General features: G+C 36.0%; 1 protein-coding gene across 2 annotated transcripts in view; it reads left to right on the top strand.

Moving 5' to 3' along the window:
- Nucleotides 1–24,759, top strand: part of LOC145671112 (tRNA endonuclease ANKZF1-like) — a 59,692-nt gene that overhangs the window by 15,516 nt on the left and 19,417 nt on the right. Inside the window, exons 4-8 of one of the 2 annotated variants that reach the window (XM_081739899.1) lie at nucleotides 2,967–3,265; nucleotides 6,495–6,609; nucleotides 7,661–7,815; nucleotides 12,549–12,771; nucleotides 16,064–16,624. In XM_081739899.1, coding sequence (XP_081596025.1) covers nucleotides 2,967–3,265; nucleotides 6,495–6,609; nucleotides 7,661–7,815; nucleotides 12,549–12,771; nucleotides 16,064–16,624 — 1,353 coding nt within the window. Of the gene's footprint in view, nucleotides 1–2,930; nucleotides 3,266–6,494; nucleotides 6,610–7,660; nucleotides 7,816–12,548; nucleotides 12,772–16,063; nucleotides 16,625–24,759 lie in introns of both variants that reach the window. The other variant, XM_081739900.1, reaches the window with a different exon arrangement.

The following is a 24,759-nucleotide window of genomic DNA, read 5'->3' as shown; positions in this document are numbered from 1 at the left end:
AACACCTATTGGAGCACCTTCACGGTACATGCTATTAGCGAAGAAGACACCAACCAAGCAAATGATTGGTCCACGTAAAAAAATATTAAAAAAAATAAGTAAAATTTTGTTTCCGAAGACCATTTTAAGTAAGTGAACTTGAAATTTGTGCGTTTCGTAATCGTATTTCCACCTAAGATTATTTCTGTTTAAGAAAACGGAGGAGTAGGGGAGGCTCATTTTACTATTTCAGAGAGACTTCTTGATCAAAATAATGAACAAAACAGTCAAGAAAACCTTTTATTCTTCATTTAATGAATGCGAACCAACAATCATCATCAAATCATTGCACTTTTATGTTCCCAGTGTTGCTAACTGTGACATCAAAGTTAACGAAACTTCGCTAACTTTAAAAGGCTGCAGTTAATTCATGAAGCATTGGTCGAGAATGGTATTTGGTGTGTTTATTATTCATGTAAAGTTGAACCACCTGACAAAATTTCAGAATTTTAAAAAATGGTGTTTTCGAGAAAATGGCACCCAAAAATGGCGATTTTTGAAAATTTTACAATTTCTCGAATTTTTTGCGACAAAACGGTTGCACACAGAAGCGATACAAAAATCTTTTCGGAAAGCGGGTAACTAGGTCTTACCAACCGCGAAAACAGAATTTTAAAATTCGAACCGGAAGTGCTCGAAAAAAATTCGCAAACTTCGACTTTTCAGATAAATTGACGTTCATTTGTTAATTTATGTACAAAAAAGATACGCATGCGCAAACCAAACTATAATAAAATATAGTTTATTTATATCCCTATGTACATACCACAACAAGAATTATAACTCTACCTGTCTCCACAGGCGAATGATGAGGCTCCGAAGTTGACCATTTTCCATGTCTTCTACAATTCATAAATTGTACTCCCCGTCTTTGATGGCCCATTACTTGGCGGGAAAATTTTTTTCGACAAAACAAAAAAATATGGGTCTCTTAAATACATGTCTAGTTGCTATAAAAAAAGTTTCAACAATATCTGAGATGGTGATGGTACAATTTTATATTTTTTTGCCTGAGTTGAAATGGAAGGCACCGAAGGATTTTCACTCTCTTTTCTTCAGTAAAGACAATGTGAGTTAATGTGAAAGGAGACTAGCACTAGTCAGGATTAACAGTGGATGTGAGCATGCCCTTAGAAAGAAGGTATCCTCGAGACTTAAAACAAAACTAAAATAGAGAAGGAGCCAGAGAAAGAAAAAGAAACTGAAACAGCAAAGAGAAAAATAAAACGGAATCAAACTGGGGAAAAACAGCAGGAAAGCAATAAGATATAATATAACTCCAGTTGAGTGCGGTTCGAGCGCTGGTTTTGCTGCTTTAAAGTTTTTTAATAATAATAATATATCGAATGTGGTTGCACACGTAGACAAAAATCTTAACTTTTTTATTTATAAATCTAACTTCATGATTCAAAAGGCGTTGAAAAGAGTATGTAATAATGTTTTTACATAAAGAGTAATAATCTGTTACAGTTTACAATTGATTAATATTTTTGCGCTGTTCAATATACAAACAAAAATTAAAGATTTTTATATAGAAATAAAATCTTTAACAACGTGTAACAATACTGATACAAAAAGGAAGTTTCCTTAATTCATTGGAGGGTAGATTTTGAGAGCTCGTAGTGCGCTAAGGTATTGTACAAATTTGCGCCAAAACCTACATATCACTGCTACTAAATTATATTAATTTTAACCTCTCACCCTTCTTCCGAGCCGAAAATCGAAAAATGGTTCCATGTGCCATGAGACTTAGTGATGATTTATCTGTGTACAAAGTTTGGTGTCTCTAGGTGACTCTCTTTTATGCAAAAATTTGACGATAAACGGACGCATTACTTTATTATTATTAAGGATTAGTACTGTGATAAACTTCTCTGCATCGTTTTCTCCGCATACTAAACATTTCTAGAGGCTCATTTATTATTTTAAAAGGTTGCTATTCTCTTATAAAGACTGCATTCAGTTCACTATAATATTGTATATTGTTACCTGTTCTACACCGCTATGTATGATACTTCCTATCGCATACATGTTCGTTGCCTAGCAACCAAGGTCATCTCAGTGACAACTGGCAGCCAAAAACAAGTTGTCACCCTGCAGTTATGTCATAGATACGCCATACTGTATATTTCTCATGGTAAACCTAACATAATTGTAAGCCTTAGTTTCACCCAATCCTAATATGTAAAGAATACCTGTATAAAGTGTCTGCTAATATTAAATTTGCTCATATATTTCATTTGTGATATTGTGATTTCTCAGACAATTTCTCTGTCGTGTTTTAGGGTGTTAGCACATAGTTTGTGACATTTTGACATACGAAATTTCATATCGTATTAATGTGTTCGAGTCGTATTTCTGAAGTCAATCCATTTTGGTATAATATTTGTGTTGCTGAAGTTATTACTGTTGGATATTTTGTATTAAAATTCCTTATTGAATGTCGCCCATGTGTAGTTGGCGGGGAAAGGGGTTAACACACTTGTAATAACTTGTCCAATTGTCAACGCTCGGGCGAGCATACAGGCAGTGATTACAATGTTTTCTCTATTCAGGACCTTTTGGCCTAATAGAGTAGTAATCATCATATAACATTACGCGAATTCTCCTACCACAGCGATAAAACTCCGATTTTCGCTGATGTGACTTCCCGCAAGAGCCGCAACTGTACGGGCACGATGATGTGCACAACACACTCACAAGATCTGTAATGTCTATCACTAGAGGTGAGCGCTGTACCATTGAGCCACCATGCTTCCTAGATATTGCGAAGCGCTTCTATTATTAGCACATTTTCTATATAACCAAAGTTAACCAACTCAGTTTTTACTGTACAACATTATTTTCGTTGCTTACGTTGTAACGATTAATTCCTTGTTCTTTTCTCACAGAATATATCCAATTTAAGTAACGTACAATGTTTGCAGGTGATGTTTCAAGCATATCCGGTTCGGATTCGGAGGACGACTGTCATGACTCAGAATCATCGACCAGTAGTCCTCAAAGCAGCCCACGACGACAGAGTGGGTCGAGGGGTCCTTCAGCAACTCCAATTCGAAATCGAATTCTGGAAAAGATTTCTTCCAACCAAAGTTCAACAGACACTGAAGATGAGAGTAACACAGCAGCACCTCGGAAAGTGGTGTCCCGACACTCAAAAGTCTTCTTTGAAAATGAAAGTGGCAATGTAATTTCTTTGTACAAGTGCATTCTTTTTCAAAATAAGGTAAGTGGTTGAAATCGGTTGAAATAAGACAAGTTTTCTCTAATTTAGCACGTATAAAGGCTATGATGTAAGGAAAAATCGGTTGATTACCAAGGTTACCAAAATTCGTAAAGTTAAAAAAAAAAAAAAAAAAAAAAAAAAAAGTACATTGGCGAAAATATTTATTTATAAAATGTGAACCCGTATACATACTATTTTATCTTTTAAATTACGTTTTCTTTGATGCTTTACACAACTTTAAATATATTTTAAACAACAAACGTCAATGATCGTTATACGCATCCATTGATGTTACTGCTGGGCAAATTATAGCTGTCTCTTTCCTGTGCAGTATTTGCAGATGAGCGCTGCGTTCGACTATTACTTACTTTGTGATCGATGGGTACAAGTTCTGCAAAGATCTAGGTGGAACTACTTATTGTTTATCTCAAATCGTTAGAAAACCCTGAAAGTTCATTGTAAGAGAAAATCCACTGAAACGGTTATTTTACTATTACAAAACTAAAAGATATGTATGGGTAAAACAGATTCTTGTATTTTTCACAGTAATTTACATTCTTTGCGTATATTTTCCTTGTTTCTAACAACAATAATTTCAGCATCTGTGAGAATTCCTGGTGCATGGTTCCTGATACTATTGGAAATTGAAACAAGTATTAGGAATCCTTGAAGTGCCGAAACTATTGTCCTTTGAAACGAAAAAAATATGTGCAAGGTACATAAACTACTTTATTTTTATTTGTACATAAGTGCGTTGCGTATTATTCAAAATAAGAATCTTAACATATAGCCCTAACTTATATGTACTTTAGGTGTACTCCTTCACAGAAGAATACCTGAATCTCAGACGTAAAAGTTTCCCTATATTCGATATTAATTTGGTATTCTAAGATTTTATTACAAAGGCAACAACTTCTTCCTTCCAATGTCATTTAGGTCTTTAATGCCTTTACTGTCCATCTTTCTATATAGTCGGAACTCCGTAATTTCTCTTTCGGTCTACGTGAACAGTCACAGGTACTTCTGTAGCGCACAAATTTCTTATTTACCAGCTTCAGCACACAACGCTGCACAATAGTGTATCCGACCATTTCCTCCATAAGTATTCTCAAAATCCTGCCTCCAGACTTTCCCACGCACCTCAGAAAAAGTCGGGATTACGCTTACATCAGGGGTAAAAGTGGATCTGAAAAGGTGGCGGACGGTGGGTAGCGGAATGATGCTCACGCCGTTCTCCCTGTCTATCTCTGCCCATTGTATTTTTTTTCGGAACTAGAGGGACGCCGTAAATGTTTTCGAGGTGGGGGGACGGCGTCCCTACGCGTCCCCCTCACTTTTATCCCTGGTTTACATTACTGTTCTTAACAGCAAAAGTGTTCCCGCTTTCTATGTCGTTTATAATATTACAACTAACTACACTTACTCCATTTCCCATACATCTGTTTTTATGTTTGTCATACCGCCTTAAAAAAAAAAAAAAAAAAAAAAAAAAAAGTTTGTTAAATAGTTTTTTTTATGCCCTTTTCACTTTGTTTTATATGTTTCATGTTATATTTTCTTATTCCTTCTCTTTCTTCTTTTACATTTTGCCGTTCTTGTTATATATGCATTTTCTGTTATTTTCAGAACTGTACAAATGTCTTTATCTCCTTGTTGTTCCAATGTGTATTGTCCGTTTTATCAGGGAACTCATCATAAAGTTTTGTAGGAAACTAAAGCTCTGTAACTTAAAAAACTATTAAGTTTTTAACACAAAATTTTATGTGTACTTACAGTAACATTTGAAGTTTTTATTTTTTTATTTTTACATGTTTGTTAAGTTCATCGCTGAATCTCTAATTGTGCACCATTCCCGTCCAAACACTGTTGCAATCTTTTTCTAAAACAGAGAATTGCATACTGATAATATCTTTTTGGGATATACAAAATCACATCACTTATCTCGTCTTTCGGGTCTCGAGGTTACGTGGTTTCTGTGCATACACCTCGATCTTTACGTGTCTATAATCAGTAATCACAAGTTTTAAAGTCTAGTGATCTTGTAGACCAAGGTGTGAGTCTTCTTTGGCCAGTCAATCTCTCCCAAAATTGTTCGTTAAGATACGTATGAATCCCAGGGGCAAAACATGGAAACACCTTATCTTCTTGCACGTGGATTTCATTGATAATATCTAAGTTCTGAGGTTCTGACACAAGGATTGTCTGTATAGCTGTCATTATTTACCATGTCTTCCTCGAAGGGAAATGGACCAATGATATGGTACGTTGGAAGCGTGTACCACATATTGACTTCGGAAGTATCCCGTATATGCATTTCGAACTTATGTGGATTTACTACTCTCCAAATTTGACAATTGTACCTGTTCACCTTTTCCGAATCGAAACATGCCTCGTCTGAGAACAGAATCCGAAACGAAAATCGCCATGACCTTGTCAGCGAATGAGCACTGATTCATAAAATACCTTGATATCACAGTCTTCATCTTTCAGATCGTGTACAAATTTTAACTTGTAAGGCCCGGTGTTCACCTTCGTGCTGACGACCTTTCGTAACATTGATCTTAGCATTTCCAGTTTCAAGGATCAATATTTAAGCAATTTCATCGAACTCCGTTCTATTTTCTACTGCATTGTCTGAATCATATCGTTACTTATTCCTGGTCTTCCTCCTGCCTGGCAAATCTAACACACTTCCTGCAACCTTGAACTCACCATATCATCCCTTGATACTTGTCTCTGCTGGGAGTGGTTTCCCTTACGTTATGTGAAACTTTCTCCACACTGAAACGCAACGTTTTAACTCCGTAAACCATAGTACACATTACCTTTCCCTGTATAGACGCCATCTTGAGTCACATGGTCACCATTACAAGCGTTATTGAGTGATGTGACCAGAACAAAACTTTCCTTCATCTCATCCCCCCCCCCCAAAAAAAAGTAGTAATAAACATAACAGTTACAGTGTTATTGAGTTTTAAATTTCCTCCAGGGCTTGATAGTGAGAGTTCGCGAAATGCAAGATTCTTGCCACTGTTTTCGAATTGTAGCCGAAACGCACAAAATTTAGTATATGAGTCAATCTAAGATACATGATAGCTATATCTCCATCCCTCTAGAGAATATATGTGTTGATATTAATTGTAAAATCAATTTTTCATATTTCCTTTAAGTGGATTTAAAATTGTGTGTGTGTGGTGAGACTTTACATGTTTTCTTCTTCTTTCTACAGAATATTCCGGCTGGAGATAAACAGTTGGTATCCCTTGCTCTTCAATCCCCAGCCCATACATACTGGGCGATCATTATGTTAGGTGGAGGTCATTTTGCTGCAGGAATTTTTAAAGGTGAGTGTGTCTGCTTATCAAGAAAAAAAAAAAAGTATCAATGTATGTTTAACGGCACATCTTCTTTACATTTTTCTTCACAAAATATGTTTGATTTTCATTTGTGATCTATTTTCTATATATTATAGGACACAGAATATATTTATACGAATTTAGAACAAGTAAATTTTCTGTTACATTGGCTCATTAAAATAATAATAACAATAATAACAAATTTATCTGTCGATAGCAAAATTTGCCATTTGTTGAACTTGTCGGGAATTTACAAGATTAGACCTGACCTTATTTTATTATTTCTTCCCTTTCTCCCTGAAAATGAAACCAGAACAGTTTCGAAAATGAGGAAGTTCACAAGTTATTAAACGAAAAGTTTATGACGTAGGCACTAGACGTAAGTCCTCCATAAAATAAGCAGTCCTTTCCGCACTTAATGTGTTATATGTACAGTTCTTCATAGTTTCTTTCTGCACACCATTTCGTCTGTCTTCCAGTATTTTCTTGTTTCTCACTCGAAACTCTTTCTTACATTCATCAGCTTACTTGTTCTTTCGTCTGCTGCTTTTCTTTTTTCTTCTTTTAATTTCGATGAGCCACTTAGGCTCGAATCACTTTCAGTGTGCACTTTGTGGTCATTGTATGTTTTTTTTTCTGTTTTTGTTTTATAGTGAATTGTTAATTTTCATGGTGTCTCAGGTTTGTGAAGTAAAAGATGGAAATGGAATCGTGTCTCCACTTTTGTCTTTCTCTCTCTTCTGTGTTAATAATAAAACAGCAATAGCAAAGGAGCCTTATAGTATTCTCATTGTTAATCATACAGAAATAAAGCTTATCTAATACTGAAAAAAGAAACTATTACATAATTTTTATATGATGAACCGGAAAATCGATGCAGCCGTAGTCTTATTGAATCAAGTAGGTTAAGGGTTTCTTGGATGTATTGGGGGTATGGATTTTTTTTTTGTTCCAGTGTATCTAATGATCTGTTGTGTTTTATATACAAAACATCTAGTTCTAAAAATATATTTTTCTTTTTTTCTTCTTTGTCTAATAGGAAAGGACGTTGTGATACACAAAACATTTCATTGTTATACCGTAAGAGCTAAACAGGGAGGTTCACAGAGCTCACGCGATGGAAAAAGTGGTACGAGTCATCCTAAATCAGCTGGTGCAAGTCTTCGAAGGTACAACGAGGCATCATTGATACAGGTTTGTATTTGTAGGAATGAGTAAAGGGATTTGTCGCATAAGAAATGAGAAAGATTTATTGTTTAATGTATCAATAAAGAACCTAGTGTCTATGAGGTTAAATGTGGATTTCCATTGATAAAATATATTTTGTCAATGAATAAAACGAATGAGACCAATATGTGTTTCATGTTAAGTCAAATCTTTTTCTTACCGTGATGTATTACGCGGAAAACATTATGCACCACATTCATTTGAAAAGATAACTAACTTGCATTAAGAATTTCGTTTCTTCTGAAACTCAAATTCAATATTATCTTAAATTCTCTCAAATGTTGAAGCCCGTTAGTAGCAATAGTGGTCTATTAAGTTATTATTCAGATCCCAAAACATGAGCAAATTTATGAAATCCCGTATGAATGTAGAGGAATATGTGTAAATACACGTGACCAAACGTTACATAAAAATCAGAAACAAAATTATCTGCAACACATGATTTGATATCTGTGATCATAATGACTCATGATTTCTCATTTGTTCGAAAGATTAAGTAGTTAGTTGTCAGAGATCCTTAACTCCGATTTCCCGTTGTGGCCCCGCATAGCGTAGTCGCTAACGGGGCACTCGGGTTCGATTCCCGGTGGGGGCACTCGGTCGAAAAGGTGTAAGAACGCTTTCTCAGGCCAGCCACCCTGAATGAGGTTTTCCTGGGTTTTCCTCATTCACACCAGGCAAATGCCGGGGTGGTACCTAACTTATAGGTCCCAGGCCGCTTCCTTTCTTCCTTCCCTTTCCCCGGATAGTATGCTCGCCGAGAGACGTCATCCCTCAAAACGTGACGGGCTGAATGGCCTTAGATGCCGAGAGCCCAGAAATCTAAAATCCTAATCCTAATCCGATTTCCCGTTTGCCGAACGTTTGGTGTGGGAGACGTGGCTTCAATTCCTGATGTAATTCAGATTGTTAGGTACTACGTAAAACAGTAGGTCTAAGTCTTAAATAGTTTTGATGATGAAATGGGTCGTAAAACTCCAACAAGAAATATATATATATCACTGTTTTCTTTATGCGTAGTAGGTGGTTATGAGCATCCACTCAAAGGAAAGGATTAGTAATCCTTCTTCTCCATGGTTCCCAGATTTCATCATAGAACGAAAGAAAAGACAGTAAAGGAATAAATCTAATATTTTATCCTAAATGTACTCTGTGGGAATCTAAGCCGAACGAATAACGAATGCTGTAGTACCTTCAAGAATTGCGGAATTACAAATAAGTCATGCGAAAGTGATAAGAAATGAATCAAAATTCTAAATATTAGCGTCTAACAAAGAAAGGAAGTAATAATAATAATAATAATAATACACCATTTGATACATCTCATTGAGCTTAATAAGATAATATAGGTGAGCTGTAGTATGTAGTTTTTGGGAAAAACTAACTTTTTGTAAACCTAGAAATTAATGCTACAGGACCACCACATCACTCATTAAGATGAAACTAATGCAGACCCTAATCAAGCTTTTCATTATTATACTGGTTAATGAGGAATAGACCGACATTATTATCAACTTTTAAACTTTTTACTTTTGTTTACAGGATGGGCCAAAAGTCTGAGGACAGTCAAACAATATTAAAAATACGCGATGGACAGGAATTAAATGTCACAGACCATTCTGTATTTTTGGCAGTCATCTTGAAATTGTTATCTTGGATTCAGCTTCTAAATTTCAGATGGGAAGGTGTGTGTGAGTGACACATCACCTAGCACTAAAATTTGCTCAGGAATTTATATCCTTTTTTTTTTTTTTTAAATTCTTACAGTTTTCTAGATTTTTAGTGGGTTTTCCGTTATTTTCCATTTTATCCCAAATTCAAAAATACAGGAGCTGTTGAAGACAGGCCCCAGACGGGTAAACCTAAAACGACTTCAGGCAAAACAACAACAATAGCAGTGTTCACGTCCTTCCACAAAAGCCCTGAAGGCCTTGTGTCCATAGAAAGTGACGTAAATCGTACGTTCATAAAGATAACCTTGAAAGCAAACAAGTATATTGTAATTATTGCTGCATTCTTTTGTGAACGGACGTCAACACTGCTGTTTTTGTTGCTTCGTCTATAACCGTTTTAGGTTTACCTGTCCGGTGTCTGTCTTCAACAGCTCCTGTATCTGAAAATTTATATAGAAGAGTAGCGACTGTGTCGGATGAGATAGGATTGCTTTCAGGATGGCGATGGTTGAAATCATCTATGATGTCTCTCACAGTTCGTTCACCCGTGATCGGAACAGTCTCTATGCGTTCAGCTTTCCTGAGGATCATTTTCAGTTGGTGAACATGAAACGAAAAATAACGGAAAAACCACTGAGAATCTCGAAAACCTAAAACTAAAAGTTATATTAATCGCGGGACACAGTTTAGGAAAGAATCACATCAAACTAATTTATACAATATAATCATTTCAAGATTTTTCATGGTAGTTTAATGAACACAAGAAGTTGAAGTAATACATCATTAAGTAAATTATATTTCTGTCTTAAAACATGTATTGTGAAATTTCTAGATATCTAGCAAGTTTATATCAAGAACTAGAATTTTGACAATGATTGAAACTTCACAAGCGAAATCTTAATTACACATTAAATTAATAAACAAATAAATTAACAATGACTATATTTTTAGCTACAATTACGCAGTTCAGAGCTTAGAGCAATGGCTAAGCTACACAATTAGAACACCTTTTGGGTCTGGTTGAACAATATCTTAGAACATTAGAGATGGAGTGGTCCACCACTACGCATTTCACATGTCACGAAGACATGCTGCGGCCGCTCAGCCTACTTTATAGAAAAGCGTCGTTACATCCAGTCTGTTTGCTCTGTTCATTGAACTCTAATTGTCCTCATGCTTCAAGGCGTGTCCCTTGACCTTGGTTTACATTAGCGATGTAACTCCTGTATTTAATCAAGGGGAGCGGAATACACCCACTGCGCGGCCAGACCGAAGTCCTAAGTGCCTATCAATTTATCCTATTAGTCGAGTCGGCCCTGTTAGCGAGTCAGATCTCTGCATGTTCTGTAGCTATTGGGCTCGAGCGTTATAAGTTAAACTCACCTTTCACCAATGGAAGCACTAGCTACCGCATCCCACGGCTTGACCACAGCTCGACAAAATCCAACCCAATCCGGGAGCCCCATGTATGCCCGAGTGGATTTGATCATCCCCGACCCTAGATAAATTTCTTCCTTCCACTAGGATCAGAAACCTTTACCCAGGTATACTTGGGATTGGCATCTTTCCCCACTCGTATTCGGTCCTCCTCCAGGTAGTAGGCTGACATTCCCCTCCTGGTAGAATCGTCCAAGTAATATGGGACTTCTTGTAATACAGTAGAGGTACACCGTACATTCCCAGAGCCAATGACATGTTCATTTTGAAGTAAGTGAAGCCTCCCTTTCAGGTTTATCCAAGAGTACGGGACTACCTATGTTTTACTTGTTAGATAAATGCTATCTTCCGACCCCAATAGTACGTGTAAGTCACCATTTGGGAAGGACATCACAGCCTCCCTCGATAAAGACATTCAATCAATACGGAACTTCCTTTGTTTACGGAAGAAGCACACCGTACATTATCAGACCCAATGACTCATGTAGACTATCTCTCTTTAAGGACAATGGCCATTTGAGAGCGGCGGGTCCCCTGGTAGTGTCGTTGATTCTGCACCCAGTAAGCCCAAGAAAAACCTGTGACGAAGGATTAATCTCACTATCTTTCCCTCTTGAGGTACAAGAGTGCATTGAGATATAATATTCCATTCCGAACCCAAGAGGACGCACTAAGCGCTCTTTGAGGACAGTATCACATCCATTCTGGTAGGGATGATGGGTTCGCCCTACTGGACACTTTAACCACGTTCTTTCATACGGCGGTTAGCGTACGCGCCTTTGGCATGGGAGACCCGGGTTCGATTCCCAGCAGGAGCTCATGTGGTTCGGATCCAACGTTAATCAGTAAGTCCTGTGTCATATAGCTTCGCTGATGAAACGGACGTTCAACTTAAAATTATCATCATCTCTTTCATACATGTTGGGGTACCACATAGTTTCGTTTTCCTGGACCCAAGGGCATGACCAAATTGTCCATTTCGGAGGATAGCCGAAGCATCACCTCCGCCAATAGGGGCAGAGACGTGTTCTATCTACCTTGATGAGGCCGTGACGAAATCGCACATACTCTTCCAGATCCTATAACTCACGTTAGTCGGCATTTGGATATCCGGCCAAAACCTTTATTCCCGTGTAGGTTGTTGCCCGGATATCCTTACTATCCACAAACCGGGTATAAAAGGATTAACATGTTTGCATGCACTTCCCGAGTTCCAATCTTCCTCTCTAAGGTTGAGCTGCCATACTGCGTGCAGCTCGGCCCAGGGCCAGAGATGATCCCTCCCCCTTTCTCAGGATGGGCCTGAAACCGGCCATAGCAGGATTAATATCTTAAAACAAGAAGGATAATCACACGAGTTTTCATCCACCACTTTTAGTCTTAAGTGTTAAATATTTAGGGATCATCATATAAGTTGTTGCTACTCCTTGCAGAAACTCTACCAATTTCAACCTTTTCGTCTTTTCAAGTAAACGACCACTTTCATACTCGTACAGTATAACGGGCGAGGTCCGTAAAATAAATTTGATACTACTATAGAACTTTTTTCTTTTACTTGTTAGACTTCCTAATTTTCATTTCGCTTCACAGCATGTGCAGGATATCATGGAAGCTTGGTCAGATTACCTAAAGGAAAGTGATTTGATTTTCTATCGAGCTGTGGGCCATAACAGGAAGACATTATTTGGTGGAAAAAATCCTCCACTTAAGAAGACTGATGTCCGTCTGAGGAGTGTACCATTTCCTACAAGGAGAGCCACATTTAATGAAGTGAAAAGAGTTCATGATATGCTTAGTACTATGGAGGTTCATGGTAGGTGCTCGCATATTTTACGAAAGAAACTCACATGGATTCTTTTGAAGTACAACATCTGTTTATATGTTGATGTTGGGCGAACATTATATTCTAATGGTTTGCGCCAAAGTATATGGTACTGATACTCATTGAACATGCTTACCTCGAACGCTTATGAACACTGTTTTTATCGAGTGACTGCATGCTCCAAACACTTACATTACGCATACCGTAGTGAATCGACATGCGAATTAATTAGCGTCTTAGTTCTCTTCAGGAGAATAAATTCGCAGATGACGACAAGGTAATATTATTTGTCTTTTCATTTCAGTACTGCATATGTTGGCGTTATTACTTTTAAGTATGGCAAAAAGAAGAACAAGATAAAGTTTTGATTAGAATTGACTTAACAGTAGAAATACGTAGTAATGCTTATACGGAATTAAATGAGAAGTAAAGAAATAAAAAAAATAATTTTCTCTTCCTAAAAGATTTTCAGCGTAAGATTCATATTTCAGTAACTTAGTTGCTTAATTAAGTTTCTCAATTGCGGAAAAACAGACGTTCTTCATCGATGTTTTAAGCAAATCTTCATTAAAATTTTTTTGGGAGACTTTTACCAAGTCTATATCCCAATTTTCCAAAACTTTCAACTTCTGTTCTTCTTTGTGGATTAGCAAGCAACTTTCACATGCATACAATACAATAGATTGCGTTTCTAGATTTTTAATTTTAATTTCTTCGATATTAATTGCATTGATAAGGAAGCTCTGTACACTAGTTAGTTACATTTTCCGCTATCAATATACAGGGTGTCCACATGAAACCCTCCATGATTACAGATATTAATTGCATGGAAACTATAAGTGCCAGAGAATAATAGTTTGCGGCATGTTGAAGAGTAACTCAACAGTTTCTTTCTTCTTCTTTTTTTTTCTATATATGCACTTCTATATGGGCCCCATTAGTAGCTCTCAGGATGTCCAATCGATATTCAATCTCCCGCCATTTGTTGTGTAGCATGTCCTGTGTGATCTAGTTGATGGCTTCTTCAATTTTGTGACGAAGAGAAGGAGTATCATATACAGATGGGGCATAAACGACAATTAACAATCAACAACATGAAAAACTGTTTAAGTTGCTCTTCAAGATACCGCAAACCGTTATATTCTAGCACTAATAGTTTCCATGCAATTAATATTTGTAATCAGGGAGGTTTCATGTGGACACCCTGTACTTATTTCCGAATTTATTTTTGGGGGGTATTATTACAAGTAGCATGTGCGTCACTGTTAGGAGTACTTGTCACCATTGAGAAAAGACAAATAAAAACAACAGTAGATACAATGTGCTATATAACTATTTTTACATATATAGTAAATAAATTAATCTCTTCTAGCAAAGTGAAAACTATATTAATTATTGGCAGCAAATGATGTAAGTTTTAGTACCGTAAGTTTCTTTTTTTCAAAAAATATGCATGAGAATTCTCTCTCAAGTATCCCATGTTGCTCAGCTCGATGTCTATCAATTATTGATGTGTGTATTTTCTTTGAACCATTTTATGGTTAAACAAAAATTAACATTTAAGAATTAATCCTATTTTTGGGGCTGTTTCTCATTAACCATACGGTATGCTGTCGTCTTGCGTATAAAATGATGGAAAAACTTGATTAAGATACATTTTAGGTACTTGATAGGTGATGTGGTTATCTTACAGCATCACTTTTTATGTTTAGAAAACGTCATTTTCTCCTTTTTGTCGAAAACTACCGATTAAGATTCACACACACCCATATCACTATCTTCAGCTCAGTGAGATTTGTAGATTGGTATGTGTTCGGACATTTTTTTCATTAAATACTAAATACGAAGGTAAGTCAATAAGTATCTGCAATCAATTTTTATTATTTATTACTACAAGAGTACATTTTTTTCATAACTTTTCAATATAATCACTCTGCTTTTCAATGCACCTGGTCCACCGTTGCACAAGCTTTCCGATATTCTCTGCAAAGTAGGTTTTTGATTGCACAGCAAGCCACGAATGCACCGCTTCCTTCACCTATTGATCGGAGCTGAACCGACGGCCTCTGAAAGCATCTTTAAGTAAAACAAACAAATGGTAATCCGACGGGGCGAGATCAGGACTGTATGCAGGATGCGCCAACACCTTGAAACGCAGCGTCTTAAGAGTTTGAGCCGTGTGGGCGGCGGTATGTAGACACGTATTATCGTGTAACGCAAGAACACCTTTCGACAATCAACCTCTGCGTTTCTTGTGAATTGCAGGCTTCAGCTTGCTTACCAGCATCCACTGTACTTTTGATTGTTTACTCTTTTTCCAGGTGATGTTCCAGTATTGACCTTTTTGAGTCAAAAATTCTGTGAGCATCATTTTCCCTGCAGAAGATTGAGTCTTGAATTTTTTCTTGACGGGAGATCTAGGGTACTTCTGTTCCATGCTTATGCGTTTGCTCTCTGGTTGAAAGTGATGAATCCACGTTTCATCTCCAGTGATGATTCACCTGAGAAACGCTTCACCTTCGTTAACATAACAGTCCAGTAGGTGCTGACTGATTCTGACACGGTTTCGCTTGTGCTCTTCATCGATTTTTTTTTTTTAAACTATTTCGCACAGACTTCGTGAAAATTGAGCTTGTTATGCATGGTGTCATATGCAGAACCATGACTACTTTGCATATGGGTTGCCATTTCAGTCACTTGTCTGTTATTCAGGATCAAGCCACGACTCGTTCAATAATGTCATCTGCTGTTATGTTCTGGACGTCCTGTTTTTTCCTCATCCTTCACGCTCGTTCAATCCATTGGTAAACATTTCATTGTGGCAACACATTGTCCCCGTATTGTGCTAAAAATCTTATATGAATTTCTGCTTCAGGTTCACCTGCAAACCACACACACACACACACACACACACACACACACACACACACACAAAAAAAAAAAAAAAAAAAAAAAAAAAAAAGATGACAGAATGTTATTTCTTTGGTGCACAAAGAGAGTTGCGCGGCCATCTTTACTTCGCAACAGCGCCAAGCGGTCTGATGTGATAACGTTGCAACCTATTACGGGCGAAGCCAATGTGACAACTAGCGTCTGGTGAACACACAATGCCGTAGAGCTAACCTGAAAAGAAATAGAAAAATATTGCCGTTACTTATTGACTTACCCTCGTAGTATTACTGAATTTGTTTATGCTTACTCCTCGATTGAAATAGTGAACTTATATTTAATCTGTTAAGATATTGATTTCATAATCATAAAGTCATTCTGTTCTTTCTTAAAGGTTCTGCTGATCAGTTTCGCAACACATTTCCTAAATCTCCACAGAAAATGGTTCAGAAGAAAAGTTATAAGGCTACTTCTGCAGATGGAGAATCAACAACAGAGCTAAAGGACCAAGTTTTACTTAAATTAGCTGATAGTGGTGATATTCTTCCCTTGAAATTGGAGACTCCGTCTTTTCTAAGTGTACGTGATACTTCAAATGAAAGTGTCAGTAGAACTACACGAAAGAGTAACAACCCTAGAAGCATTGATCGTGCAAAACCACGTCCTTCTCCAACGCGTCCGCTACCTAGCATTGTCACAGAACTAGCACAGAGCTCCAGTAGTGAATCTAGTGGAGGTGAGGAGGGTGAAATGTTGGTGAAAGTTTTCGAGAAGGTGGATACGCAATGTGTCAATGGAATGGATATAAGTCCTATGGTTGAGAGCTATATGGAGATGGATTTTCGTGAAACGCTATGTGAATATGAAGACACGGTGCCTCAAGCAGTTAAAAACAGAGTAAGAGGACAGATGAAGAAGAAAAGTAGAAAACAAACGAAGAAAGTTGTCTCTGAAAGTAAGTACATGCTCCTTTATGTTGAATTATGTATTGTTGAAGATTTCTGTTTTCATATATTTTACTTTGATTGAAATCATATTAAACGCTCCTTTATTTTCGGTAGGTACAGTCACGAAAGAAAAAAAATTCAGTTGACAAAATTTCTTTTCCTAAAAACTTAACAATAAATTAACCTATTAGAGTACCGATATTGGCAAGTTATCAAATTATAACTATTCTAAGGATGATAATAATAAAAAAAATACAAATTAATTAATTTGTTCCCGAGCTATTGGCAAAAGATAATTTGTCAACTGTCAAATACTTTCTAGGTGTACTATATAAAGAGAACATGACAATTGTTCAAAGACAAATTAATGATGATCGTTGCGTATTACGTAAACTAGATTTAAAATTTTACTATTCTGTACGATAGAATGAAATATTAGGAGCCGCGGTGACTCAGTTCTAGAGCGTTCACCTGTGGTGCATGGGGTTCTTAGTTCCATCCGAGCTTGCGGCAAGTAAGCTTGGTGGTGGACACACACCATGTGCGTAGGTTTTCTCGGTGTTCTCCCGTTTCTTCCCACTTTCTTCATTCCACCATTTAATTTATTTCTCATCATCTCCGTGTCCTTTAGCCTATCCGACATAACTGTGGAAGGTAAAACTTAAAAGATTTCATTTCATTTCATTTTAAAAAGAAATTATTAGTTTTACGCCGTACCTATATGACCCTTTGGCTAAAGCCAGGGCGCGAAATTTTAGACCTTATTAATCCACTATCCGGATCAGTGTTTGCTCGTTATTTTTCTTGCAATTCGAAAACAAAATAGTAAACGGCAAATCCTATTGCGACGGGGAATTTTGCGCCCTACTAAAGCAGATGGTAATTAATAAAAATGAATTGGTTGAATGAAAATGTAGGAGAGAAAATAAATGGACACGGTGTTATCCACCAGAAACTCGTAGTTAGGGATCGAACCATGGATTCCTCATACCAGAAGTGAGCGCTATAACATTGAGCCACCATGCTCGTTCATTCTGTTCGATAAGTAAGTTTTTAGCTAGAGATAGTGTGCATGGAACACTGCGAATTGGATCACAATTAAAGAATGAAGAGTAGTTATTTGGTATGATCAAACGTTGCAAAAATTATTTTTCTTCATTGTCAATATTTCGAAATAATTTGAGTAATTGATGATACGAGCAATTGCTGCTGATATTATCTTTACATTCTTTAAGTGGATGAAACACTTGAATTATGAAAATGAAAAGACACTATTGGCAATCACTCCACAGTGGTGTGCGGTGCAGTTTCCGATTAGGAAATATGTCACGAATGGCAAAATATCCGTCGTCATTGACAAACATTAATTGCACGCGATAGTAAGATATACATCATCTCCATGGCATAGGTTTCCTCGATGTTCTCCCGTTTCCTCCCACATTATCATTCCACATATTCCATAATCATGTTTTCTTTAGCGTAATGACATAATCATGGGACGTTAAAGATTTCATTTCATTTTTATATGTGCTCGGCCAATACTACAGCTGATCATTTTTCAGTAATGTCTGTCAATCATGGGAATCATTTTTCTACCGTGCCAACATGAATCCGATCTTGAGGGGCCGAGGGAACCCTACCTCTCAGAATCTGAATATATTTGTTTGGATCCTTTGCTTAGATATATGACAAAGAAACACAAAAATACCTTAATCCTCCCCCCTCCCCCCGAAAGATATACAATAATCGATGCCCCTTCTTTAACAGTATTCAAAGTAGCTACGCCTGTCATTTTCTCAAGCAATATCGCAACAAGAAAGGAACTGAAAATTTCATGTCACTTCGTTAGATACCTCGTATGCTACAGAGCCGCTTAGGCCCTTTTGAATTCTGTTCCAAGCTCTAGCAAAAGCAGTTGCGTTCATTAAAAGATTTACAAGTTTCATATCATACTCAGCAAATTCAACCGTTCAATGTAGTTGCTTTTGTTCAATGACTCGCTACCCTCATCATGTCTTCTAAGTTCTTATTCTTGCTTTGCTAAAGAAAAGCTCTGGAACTAAATAGACATTCTTTTTTCCTCTTCGTTTTTACATTGTCATTATGTTTAGCTCTTTCATATTGATAGGGCTAATTCACATGAGTGTCAGTGTTATGTAATCGAATGTCTTTAACGCAGTACTTGGAAGGAGATAGTCTTAAAACTATTCGTGATACCTATTATTTATAGTAAGACTATTCATGGCTTTGGATTGATTATTTTAACAAAAGAGACACTGACCAAAGCTTAAAACCCACTTTATTTTAAATTATAATTTGTAACTGTTTCGGATATCTAGCATATCCTTCTTCAGACACTATCGAAAATAAATGAAAATACAGACATATATATAAATATTGTTATGACAAAGTTTAAATTATTTAACCGTCATATATATAGTCATTATGAAAAAGTTTAAACTAAAGAAGAAACCAAGGAATTGTTAAGAAGAGTGGATCTTATTGGAGGCACAAAACTTATGTTTAGTCTTTATGTTAAGGCTATGTTCCCGAGCCTTAGTAGAGAAGCAATAATAAGTGTCATAGAGGAAGAAATGGGTAGTAAAAGTATAAAAGGATGGACAAAAGAGAAAGTAGTTAAGGCTTTGAAGATGATATGGGAAAACAGTTATTGTATAATAGGGAAGAAAGTGGTAAAAATAAGAAAAGGAATCAGTATAGGTACGAGGCTGAGCCCAGTACTGACAGAAATAATTATGAACAAATGGGAGAAAAAGGTGAAAGAAGAAGGGGTAAGAACTTGATCATGTTTTGTAGGTATGTGGATGACTGTCTAGGCTTGTGGAAAGGGACTAGGAGACAATTAGAGAACTTCAAAGATAGTGTGGAAGATAAAGAAAAAGGCATAAGCTTGGACATGGAGTTGGAAGAAAATGGAAGAATAAACTTTTTAGACATGACCATAATAAAACAAGGAGAAGGACTAGTTACGAGGTGGTACCAGAAAGAGTGCTCAGCGGGAGTGTACTGCCATGAGAGGAGCGACGTGGATAGGAGTACAAAGAGAAATTTCATAACAAATATGATAAGAAGAATAGAAATGCTGGAGGACGAAGAGGAAGGAAGGAAGGAGAGCATACAGATATTCTACAGACAGTTAGAGAAGAACGGTTACAGCAAGAAAGAGTTAGAGAAGGAAGAAGAACGCAGGAAGAGGAAGAGAGGGAGAAAGAAGAATGAAGAGGATGAGAGTGGAAAATTGCATGGCATAGAAAGTATGGGAGAAGAAACTGAAGAATTTATTGAAGAAAGGAGGGGTCAGAACTTATAGAAAGAGTGGAGAAACTTTATTAAGATCAATAAGGAAGAAGAATAGAAAAGGAACTAAAAAGATTAATGAAGAGGAAGAAGGAGTCATCTATAGGGTATGGTGTGAGGACTGCGATATGTCATATATAGGAGAGACAGGAAAGAGAATGAAAGAAAGGATAAAACATGAAGATGATGTTAGGAGGAAGAAAGATACCAATGCCATATACAAACATGTTAAGGAGACGAATCACGGAATTAATTGGGATAAGACGGAAGTATTGGAGATGGAGAAAAGAATGATAATAAGGAAGTGAAAAGAAGCAGATTGGATAAAGAAGGTAGGAAGAGATAAACTGATGAACTGGACAGGGGGCTTACCTATTAATGAATTATGGCAAGGAAGTTTGAATAGCATAGAGAAAAAGAAAATAAATAAAAAGAAAGACCCTTATAAGAACCAAAAATGAAGGAACGTGATTAGTTGGAAAGTGAAAACGAAGACTTATGGGATTGGCTGAAGGCCTCAGTAAATAGGAAGAAGAAAAAAATAATAATAATAAAAATATATAAATAAATAAATAAAAATAAAAAAGTACAACAATAACTATACATATGTCTGTTAAAAGAATTTAAACTTTTTCATAATAATGACTATATATATGACGGTTAAATAATTTAAACTTTGTCATAACAATATTTATATATAGGTCTGTATTTTCATTTATTTTCGATAGTGTCTGAAGAAGGATGTGCTAGATATCCGAAACAGTTACAAATTATAATTTAAAATAAAGTGGGTTTTAAGCTTTGGTCAGTGTCTCTTCTATTATTTATATATAAAAAAAACTGTTTATATCACTGAATTCTGAGATATTGCAAACTTTTTTGGTAACAAACTAAACATGACTAATATGACAATTTATCACTGAATGAACGCCCACTTAACCGATTCGTAGAATTATGGTGACTACTTTGGGAATACCTACCGAAAGATTTTGTATTTTCAAGCTCAGTAAGGTGAGAGGCAAGTGTGTCATGTATAATAATTGTATCGTGTGAGAGGTAAGTCTATCATGACGACTAAATTTTACTTGGTCAGTCACACACTGGATGGTCATTTCTGTGCAAGAGAATTTCCAAATTCGTTAACCTGGAATAGTTAGTGCTCATCTATACCTTTGTCGTCTTATTTGCAGATTTAATTAAGAATATGAAACCTAAGCCTTCATGATTTTTTTTTAAGTGATAGAATATCATATTCAATGATACCAAAAAATGAACAAATCGCGTTATTCCTGAGCAAAACAAATTAAAATTACAGAAACAAAGTAAACTGTATGAAGCGCTTAATTCCACTGTGTCCAATTCAGTGGATGGAACAGATCAAACGCACAGCTTCCTTTAACTTCCTTTGTTTCTCGCTATATTCGTGTCTGCCGGGGTTTATTGGGAAGGAAACATTCCTTGCACCACCGATAATAACTGAATGTTGAACGGCGTTGCAGAATAGACGATATGGAGCTTGTATGCAATAAGGCAGCGAAGGGACTTTTATTCCCCCTAGAAGATGCAAGGTTTAGAATAATGTAAATCTTACTCAGAGATGTACAAAAGGGTGGGAACAGGCTGTTCCATCTGTTGCATAAGGAAATCGCTACTGTTACTCCATATGCACTTGGTTTTATAGTTTGTAAAAAACACTTTGCTATCAAAGAGCAGCAATCATAGTTTCTTCAAATATTGATAATGAAGATAAATAATTTTCGCACTACTAGAACATGGAAACTAAATACTTTTAACGCCTTACATACCAGTGACATCTATTGGGATGTCATGAAAACATATCTTTTATTAAGAGTCGTATTAATCCTGGAGATGATGAAATTTGTTAGTGGATGCAAGGCAAGATTTAGTTCTACTATTTCTCTTTAGGTGACAGCACCTTACTGACAGAAAAGGAAAAAAATGTTTTGTCTCAGTAGATAACAGGCCTAAGGGAGCATTCAATTACGAGACACATGTGTTTGTTTTGACGATAAACAATTAGCAAATTCGAGATCGGAAAAAAAGAAAAATCTTTGTCTTTGATCTCTGATCAGTATTGCCAATCTGAAGCAGTATAAAATCCCTAGAGAACATCAAAGTATCCCGTTCTGAGTCCAAATGTTCCACAATGCATTTATTTTTTCATCAGTAATATAACTGCTCTCCTCGCGCGTGCACAATAACTATGCCCTATATAACGGTCTAGACAGTCTTTTAACATTAAACCTGGTATTACACTATGCACATAGCAAAATGACACTTGGAACGCAATTGGTTAATCCTTAGATAAGATTTTTGTTTCGATCAAGAAGATTACATTGTTAAATTAAACTCTTTTATAATTCAATGTCTAATGTGCGTTCTCTTTGTGTTTACATAATTCTGAGTTTACTTGCTGATGGAAAATTTATCTCAGATATACGTATATCTAAAGTTCGGTTATCACTTTAAACAGTATGTTCCATCATATATAATCCTGTTGCTTAAAAAGAATGTTAAACTTGAGTCAATCAATCAATCAATTGCGCTAGTAATACAATACATTATAATGTGTTTATTATGAACTTATTAGTAGATTTATTTTAAAGAAAGAAGCTTAGACATTTTAAAGTAAGAAGACTCAAAGAAAGTAGTAATTAATTGGTTACATAACTGTATTATTTAATATACGGATAATGAGTCAATCGACATTCTGCACAACGATTGCCAGTTGGACAATCTAGCAAACAAGATTCAATTTCTGAACGTAGTATAAAGACATCTATTAGATGATTGAAAGGATTCTCTCTTCCTAATTCAGCGTTTTCGTAATGTATTAATCGCTTAAAATACCTAATTCAAATTAGAATGTGCAGAACATGAAACCGAAAAACTCAATGTAAGTGTTTTCAGCACCACAAAAATAAACTAACTGAAAAATAAATATACAGGGTGTTTCGAAACAACACCGACAACGTTTGGGACATGATTCCTGACACCAAGATAAGACAAAAAGTATAGACCAACCTAGGTGCACAAATGCTTCCTTTCGGAGTTATAGGCTACCGAAAACATGAAAAAAAAAAAAAAAAAAAAAACTTTAAAGGTTCATAACTCCAAAACTATGGTACCTATAGTAGTCGGGTCAAGACTTCACTTAGGAACTATTATGTGCCCTATTCAAATACCCAAGATTCAGAATCCTAAGGTACCCACGAAGCAATTTTCATAGAGAGAGTTTGCCTGCGATCATATAATTTGAAGTACTCGCCAACTATCTCTATAAAAATTGATGCAGAAGTACCGCAGGATTTTGAAACATGCATAAGTGTGTAGGTCACATACTAGTATCTACGTGAAGTCTTGATCAGACTATGATAGATCCCATAGTTTTCGAGTTATGAACCTTTAAAGTTCATATTTTCATGTTTTTGGCAGCCTATAACTCCGAAAGGAAGCATTTGTGCACCCAGGTTGGTCTATACTTTTTTGTCTTATCTTAGTGTCAGGAATCACCTCCCAAACGTTGTCGGTGTTGTTTTGAAGCATCCTGTATAGAATAAATGAATAATAAAAAATCTTAAAACTATAATCATACGAAGAAAAAAGAAAAAGAAAAGTGCAACGATTGAAATTTAATCTCGAATTGCAGATTACAGGATTGTCACAGCATATGATGTAACACTGCCATGCCTTGGAATTTTTTGCCATCAGACCTTTTTTCATATTTTATAAGATTGAGACAGAAAGAAATAATCTTAACTTTTTGTTTTTAGATTCCTGTACCTTCGCTAAATTTTCAACTGCTTTAACAGCTTGGCTATGTAATTATTACAGAATGATTCTTGAGAGACATTTGCCAAATTCCCCTTTTATATTATATATATATATATATATATATATATATATATATATATATATATATATATATATACAGTGGCGGATCCAGGATATGATCAAGGGAGGGGCTAAACCATATTTTACCGTTTTATCCAGTGTAAAGCAGAATCTAAGCCCATTTTATCCAGTGTATACCTGAGCGTCAAGGGGGGGCTATAGCCCCCTAGCCCCCCCTTGGATCCGCCACTATATATATATATATATATATATTCTGTACCATAATGTATTTTGTTCATCAAATTTAGGTATTGAGCATACAACTAAGAAAGTGTAGTAGTAAGAATTTCATCTTTATTATAATATGCTAAGGTAAATATTATGTTCTTTCAGCGTATCAAGAAGATCGGAAAACTTAAAACAGTAGATGGAATTTATAGTTATTTATTCATTTTTCTGTTGGACAAAGGTCATACGTTTTTTTATTTGTGGAATTCATTTCGGAGCAGTTTCAATTTTGTAGTAAGGGAACTTGTTTATTACTAAAAATAAAGTTTTTGGTGAGTTCCAATCGTGCACTTATTCATTCTGTATTAAATAGGTTCATATGAGAGTTTTTAGAAATTGAAACGAGTTTTCAGGTTATAGCCGGTTCAGCACTGTTATTACATGTGGTGAAAGAATTATTCCGTCCCTGTTCTGATTCAATAATGCTAATTTCTAAACAATGAATGAGAGGAAATACAGATAATAATAGATCATAATTTTGATTTTAGTAATACATACCATTAGGAACAGGTAAACTTCCACGGAACTTTTTGGTTCTTTTCATATCGAGGACGTAACACTAAAAATAGCTTATATTGCCATACACTCAGGGCTGGATTAAGACTCACAGAGATCCTAAACACTGAAAAGATTTTGGTGGCCCGCTATATATGTAATTCGAAATATGAACAAATCACAAAAT

The sequence above is a fragment of the Thermobia domestica genome, chromosome 15, assembly GCF_964235325.1.
Source record: "Thermobia domestica chromosome 15, izTheDome1.hap1.1, whole genome shotgun sequence".
NCBI classification, from domain to species: domain Eukaryota; kingdom Metazoa; phylum Arthropoda; class Insecta; order Zygentoma; family Lepismatidae; genus Thermobia; species Thermobia domestica.
Note: the sequence above shows the minus strand (reverse complement) of the source record. Positions and strands in the feature narration are given on the sequence as shown.